At 40.9% G+C, this 7,390-nt stretch overlaps 1 protein-coding gene across 1 annotated transcript; it reads right to left on the reverse strand.

Annotated features, from left to right (window-relative positions):
• Positions 1 to 505: 505 nt before the first annotated feature.
• On the reverse strand, positions 506 to 5,936 carry lactb2 (lactamase, beta 2). Its single transcript, XM_035430465.1, has 7 exons — positions 5,692 to 5,936; positions 4,484 to 4,647; positions 4,227 to 4,350; positions 3,517 to 3,695; positions 2,733 to 2,881; positions 1,523 to 1,610; positions 506 to 996 (listed from the first exon to the last, which is right to left on the reverse strand). The coding sequence occupies exons 1-7, from the start codon at positions 5,811 to 5,813 to the stop codon at positions 953 to 955; spliced, it is 870 nt and encodes a 289-aa protein (XP_035286356.1). The 5' UTR covers positions 5,814 to 5,936; the 3' UTR covers positions 506 to 952.
• Positions 5,937 to 7,390: the final 1,454 nt, after the last annotated feature.

Genomic DNA, 7,390 nt, shown 5'->3' on the forward strand with positions numbered 1-7,390 from the left:
CATAATGCGAAATTCATATACTGTTCGACAGTCTCATATACTGCAGGTATATATATATACCACCCAAAACAAAAGTCAACTGAAAGCGGCTACAGTGAAGGCCTGGAAAGTAGTTCCAAAGAAGAAACCCAATTTCTGGTGAAGCCAGTGGGGCATAGACTTGGTGCAGTTATTACATTTAAGGGCAGTGCAACCACATGCTGTGATTTACTTTACATTTCATCCATGAACTTAGTATTTGCATAGCTAAAAATGGGGGGACACAACACAAAAACAGCTGTTTCCGTTCAACTGTATAACGTAAATGTATGTAAACGTCATGACATCAAGGCTGATTGCCTGTACTTCGTCTCATATTCATCTTTTGATCTCAAATCCAAATGCCTTAAGCACATAGCAAAAAGAATAAATTTCTCTCTACTGTTGCCATACTTTTGGAGGGTACTGTATAGTAGTAGTAGTAGTAATAATAATAATAATAATAATAATAATAATAACAGACACATTGGGGCCACTGTGCATTTTTGATTAATAACTGAATTATTTGTATATTTAACAATCATTATCACAGAAAACAGCATTGATAAGACATTACACATCCTTGAAATACGCATTCACAATCGAATACATGATTTGTAAATAGTTTAAACAGATTGTGATCTCAATCTGGCAGGGTTTAACAACAGAAGAGACCTGCTTCACACTGGGCTTCAATGCATGAAACCACAGTTGACATCTAGGAAATTTGTACTCGATGTATTTTCATGTCAAAAAGTAATTCTGCACACTGCAAATCAAAAAGGCTAGGACAAACACACCAGAAAAACAATATAAGGCTAATCATAGCACTATCTCTGCCACTTCCTTAGTTAGCAATGATATTGTATGTGCCCTTGATGATAAAAAAGGAAACCAAAGATTCAATTCAGTATAATTCAGTCCCATTATGTTCTCAGAGTTTGTTCTTCCATCTGCAGCACTGATGCGATTCATTTTCTGCAGAAAGAGACATGCATTGACAAATATCCAATGGCCCCACAGGGAATATATTAAGAATAGGACACACCACTCAAGGATTCCAAGTGCTGAAGATGTCACTGATTTTAGAAAACAGCAAGAATATGCATTGTGACCGCACTGATGGAGCCCCTTACTAAAGGGGCTTTAATAAGGGGCTCCATCAAAAGCTGCTTGGTCACAATCCTGACTATTTTGGCAGGGCCAAAATATCCTAAATTGACTAACGGGCATAATTTTGGCATCCAAATCAGATTTTATACAAAACATATGATTAATGATATCTGACCCTTGAATAGTATCTGTGGTTTAGCAGGTCATTTAAGGTCTGCTTGTGCCCAAGTACAGTTCAGAAGACATAATCACCAACTGCACAGTGGAATGACACATCGGTCTTCTGTTTGTCCAAAGCGAGCTTCCCAAGCTGTTCGGCAGATTGTGTGCATTCGGGCCCCTTTCAAGATACTCCTGACCTCTCACTTCAGAAGAACAAACAATTACGTACCGCAAATTATTTTGCCCTCTTTCTCGAGCTTCTTCAGGTGATGCACAAGATTCACTTCAGCTGCTCCGTGAAGATGCTCAGGCGTTTCCTGATTTTAAATAATAAATAAACATTAGTATTCATATATGTAAAATATATTAATTAAATATATTAAGTAATTTTTCTGGGAAAGGCAGCACTGAAACCATTCACCTTTATTTTTGGTGTGAGAATGAACGCACACCTTTTCAGTAATGACTGTGGATTATATATATATATATACAGACAGGTGACAAATTAAAAGAAAAAACCTGAATAAATGAGTGGAGAAACATAACGAATGCAGATACTTCCATACAGGCGTACTGCATGATACAATTAAGCAATTAACACCCTATCATGCTCTGTGGCATGTATGAAAATGCTGAGCAGGCCCAGTTCACCTAGATTTTGGATCAAGATGGCAAGAGGAAAAGATCTAAGTGACTTCCAAAGAGGGTTCATTATTGCGGTATTGCGGTACGGATGGCAGGAGCTTAAGTCACAAAGACTGCTCAACTGGCTAGTGTTTCAATAGGAAGTGACCACAATGCCATCTGCATTTAGATCTATGGGAAAGACATCAGTAAATACGGTCAGAAATTGTGGTAAATAGTGCATATTCGATGACCGTGATGCTCGTGCATTAGTGCGATATGTAAAGAAAAACAGAGGAGCAACTCTTCCTCAGGTGACTGAGAATGTCAATGCAGGTCTGTTCACAACTACATAAAATTAGGAGGGATAGATCACACACAGGCTATCATGAGTATAAAACAGCCTATGTGTAGCTCAGCTAGTTTGCTAGTAAGCACAATAAGGTGCAACAAAGTTCAAGGCCTTGTAGCAGGTAACCATGACGACGCTCTCTCGTGACGCAACCCTCAGGTTCAAAATAACAACGTTATGTTTAGCCAAGGGCGATTTCGCCTGTCGCCGACTGGCAACGCGCTCGTCTCTGGAGCCTTCGGACGAGTGAGCGGAGGGGGTTCAGGTCTCACCTTGGGCAAGCGTTTCTCACTCGTTACATACGTACACTTCACATTACATTTAAGCCACGGCCATTTTTTTTCCTGTCGATACCTTCAAACATTAAAAGCATGAGTGTTCCCTTCTGCGGATGAACAACAGGGGGGTCGTTACTCTCTGTAAGTGAAACCAGACTTGGGCCGCGTAAACGCGCACACGGTACCTTGTACACCACTTTTACGAGCTCTGCGGAGGTGAATTCCTTCCCGGCACTGCTCTGCAGAACGTTCAGAACCTGCTGCTCTCTGAGGTTCCTGTGAGTGATGTACTCCTGGATTTTCCTGCCAGCATTTTGCACCACCGGCCCGTGACCTACAGCGGTTAGCAGAAGAGTGACCTGTGAGATACTTCCCCGGATTCTGCTGGTTATTGTTGCCGCTGTGCATTTGATCTGCAGATGGCCTTGCTGTTTTCACAAAGTCTAATGGCACTGGATCCAACCTGGTATTTACATAACCATCAAAAGCTTTATTGACAATATCTAGATCATCCTGTGATACTGAGGCAATCTCTCCCCTCTGTACTGATCTGAGCACATTGTTCAGTAGCATATTCCCCATTTTGCCCTTTTATACAAGGTTACTCCTCCTTGTTTGTTTATCATTTGCCCCTTTCTTCTTTCATTATTTTTTCCTACAACCATTTAACCAACTCTATGTCAAATCTTAGTAATAACTAACAGCAAGTGCCTGTGGATATTTGTATCTGCTAAATTAAATTAGGCTTGCAACTGAAAAAGGTTGTAGGATCAGTTCCCAGCTGGGATGCTGCCATTGTACTCATGAGCAAGGTACTTCACCTGAATTGCTTCAGTAAAATATCCGGCAGTATAAATGGTCTGCATGTAAAAATATACACTGATCTGGTTAGGGGCGTCTACTAAATGCCAGCAAGTAATGTAATATCACGTAAGTTCCCACATGCAAACGTAAGAAAAGAGTGCAAACCTGGGTATATCAAGTCAGCCCTGGAGCTGAGCAGTATCTGCAGAGACTTCATGTAATCGTACAGGTCCTCAAACACGGCCGTCCCTTCCCCCAGAATGCAGTCCCCCGAGAACACCGCGTTCTCCTCCTCCAGCATCACGGCCATATGGTCGTCCGTGTGGCCGGGGGTGTAAAGGACCCTGCAGAGGCAAAATAAAAGTCCAAACATGCTGGTGTAGTCTTTTCTGGGCACTCAATTTCTTTACGCGGTGACTCTTCACGTGCCTCAACTTTCCTTACTGTGCAAAATTTGGGAACCACTGATCCAACATGTCGTCTCCATACTACACAAGCAAACACATTATGCTGTAGCTACTATAGAAAAAGTTAAATACTCTGCAGTCAAATTCCTGTAGGAGGTTCAGAGTTCAAAGAAATTGTTGACGAAATATAGTTCCACCGTTAATGCTTTCTAATGGTGGAATGCTAAATGGCAGTTGTAGCTTTTTCTGTTCTCTGTAGCAGTGTTATAAATTAGGGCTAAGACTGTATCTGTTTACAGCTGCTATACAGGAAGTGACCCTGCTTGGGCTTGGAACCAGTTTATGGATATCACAGACCAGCGTACATCTACTGTTATAAAACTTTTCTGAAAGATTCAATCTTGTCATTATTAAGAATCTTTGACAACAGTCAGTAGTCTGATTGTGCTAAAGTTCAATTTCACTCACTTCAGCGTTGCACCCTCTGTTGCTATGACATCGCCATCCTTCAGGTAACAGTATTTTTTCCCAGCTGTTGTTAATTCTTCAACGGGTGGAGCTCGAGGAAGTTTGCTAACCCGCAACTCAGAATCTAAAAGAATAAAAAGAAAAGGGAAGGTATATTTAAAGAAAACTGTAAACAGAGATTCCGTACTTTGCTGAAAGCAATGGTCTGATGTTATGAAAAAGCGCTGATACAGCAGAACGGCCTAACTCTAACTCACCCACGGATACATCCCTACAAACGTCCGAAACCCCTCCCGTATGATCGTGATGCCAATGTGTTACTACTATCTCTTGAATCGTGGTGTTGAATTGGCTCAAGGCTTGTTTTAAACAGCTGATGTACTCTGGGACTGAAGGCTCTCCGGTGTCTATCAGGATCCGTCTGAAAAATACAGAATTCACAAGCTCTGTTGACAGGGAATATTGCAGATTGAAGCAGCATTCTGAAGCAGTAAACCAAATAGTGATGTGGTACAGAAGTCCAGACCAGAGATTATGAGGGCTTGAACTAGTCTCTTGGGCAATACAGGACAATGAGGCATAGTTGTGCATTGAAACAAGAAATAAGGTCACGTGTAGCTATGCAGATACATACATAGAGGTAACAAGAGCATCCTGCAATCCTGACACACACACACATACACACACGGACTGCTACAGTACACACATACAGTCACGTACTCACCCAGGGGTGCCAAACTACAGTCCTGGGCCTTGTTTCACGAAGCATTACTCCTGAGTTCGCTGGATAACTGCACTGAGTAAAACCTGGAAACCTTCCACATGTAGAACACGGACTGAAGAGAGCTGTTCCGGGTTTTACTCAGCACAGCTTTCCAGCTAACTCAGTAATTATGCTTCGTGAAATAGACCTCTCGAGGGCTGCAGGTGTTTGCAGTTTCCTTTCGATCAGCAGCGACGTTTGAACGAAGGGTGGACTCTAGCCAATCAAAGACTTAAATTAATCATTTGTGCTGAATACGGAAACACACCGAAAACCAGCAGACACTGCGGCCCTCCCCAGAGCTAAAGTTGGATATTCCTGTACTAATCATTGTGTTCTATTAGTAAGCAAGCTTGGATAGTTTACTAGAAAATGAAATAAACTGCCACACACTTACTTCAAAAACTTCTTAACGGACCATATATGCACACTACTCAGATAACCTGAACTCAATTTTACCTAAAAATCAAGACGCAAGGGCTGCCCAGTGATCACGGTTATTAGATAGTGATATAAACTTGCAAGATTTGCTATGGTTTACTAGCTGGCTAATATCTCGCCATTCCGCGGTGACGCCGATGCTTTTCTTATATACTTTAAAATAACTTTTGCTGCATTTTAAGAAGTATATTCCGCTCGCTTTCAAGCTATGTTCACCTCAAAATACAATACCACGAGCTATGTTGTGGCTAGGCTAACTACCTGTTCCCGGTTCCGACCAAGTACGTATTAGTTCCCTGAAGTGTCATGGGTCCAGGATTGCAGCCGAGGATGCGAACAACTCTGGACGATAGTTGTTCTATACGTGGTATAACTGTAGTCATTTTACCCTAAGTCTGTTGCACAACCGCATAAACTATGAGAAAAATCAATGGAACACTTTAGCTTATTACGTACAACTCTACTGAGGAGTTCTGTTTTCAGAATCCTCCCTACAATCAGTTCAAAATAATGCAATACTTCCCCCTAGTGGAGACAGTTCAGTGCCACCCCGTGCACCGTCAATGCTGAGAAGTCGAAAGTAACATGCGGAAAAACCTACGGAGCCACAAACATCGAATTTAACAAGAAAGGATATTTTTTCCAATGTCATCTCTAAACAGTTATTGACTTATACTTACAATTTTAATGTAGAGTTGACAGAAATCAGTCTGACAGCAACTTAAAAAAAAAAAGTACTGAATCAGGAGTGTAATTCTCAATAAGGTAAACAATCAATGAGTGGCTTAGTTTTAGGGACATACAAAGAAGAGCTTTACAACATGAATATAATGTCACGTAATAAGGTACAAATTCTGTACCTGTAAGTCCAAAGGTTAAGAATGCCTAAACGTTTCATAGTAAAATTCAAACAATCTGAGTCACATCTTGTTCTAAAACTACATACTGTAAAGAGGAATAATGGACGGTAAATGTGTTGGTTGCTTTTCTCCTGATTATTACTTTGTTAAATAAATTATTCTGGACGATTATTTATATGTCAACCAATGCATCACCCTTCTACGGTACTAAAATGTAATCCTCATCATACCATAAGCCATTCACAAAATAAAAAAATAAATAATTACAGAAAAATCTACTGCCTTCTACTGTGAACACTCAGCGTTTGGTGAAGGAATTTCCACACTTACCTTTACTTAAACAGATGTGTGTTGACGGAAAGGCAACCTCCAGGGTCTGTTTTTCATTTTCGGATCATGCCAGTGATGCCCCTTGATTATAAGGACCATGACCAATGCAAGAGGTGCAGCATGCATCTGATCATTCTGGCTCAACTCTGGCAACACGAGCTCATAGACATCACCAGCACTGGTAATACGTTTCACTGGTTTTGGGTCACTGGCAGGGAATTTCCTCATTTGGGAATGGTTTTGTGCATCACTTTGTGTGGTGTAAGCAATGCACTTCTTTAATCAAGGAAATTCCTGTTGATTAAAAAAAAACTGATGTCAGACTGGGAAAAGAAGCAGGTTACGTCCAATCCAGCGCAATCACCGATAGAGGCCCTGGCCGTGCTTCACAGAGGCCCTGTAAATAAACTCCACATGTGACAAAGGAAGAAACCTTTCTGGAGATAAAATGTGCCTGTAAAATTGTAGCTTCAATTCTGAGAAATGTCCTATTTCATTTCTGAGCAAAACACAGCCTGTTTACAACCTTTACCCTGAAAATGGACAGTGCTTGTAAGGTACAGTTTTTTTTATCAGAAAGGCTGACATTTCAAATCGGAACCTTTTCAATTTGCCAGCCGCACTGGTTTGGAAGCATGGCAGTCTACGCATCCTTATGATTCAACTGAATTAACATGAATTGTTAAATTTTATCTAGGCATGTGGTCCCCTTGACCAGAATAAACTCAGTTGCCTATATTCTAATTTTATTTTTGCTCTTGACTCAGCAA

The sequence above is a fragment of the Anguilla anguilla genome, chromosome 8, assembly GCF_013347855.1.
Source record: "Anguilla anguilla isolate fAngAng1 chromosome 8, fAngAng1.pri, whole genome shotgun sequence".
Classification (NCBI taxonomy): Eukaryota; Metazoa; Chordata; class Actinopteri; order Anguilliformes; family Anguillidae; genus Anguilla; species Anguilla anguilla.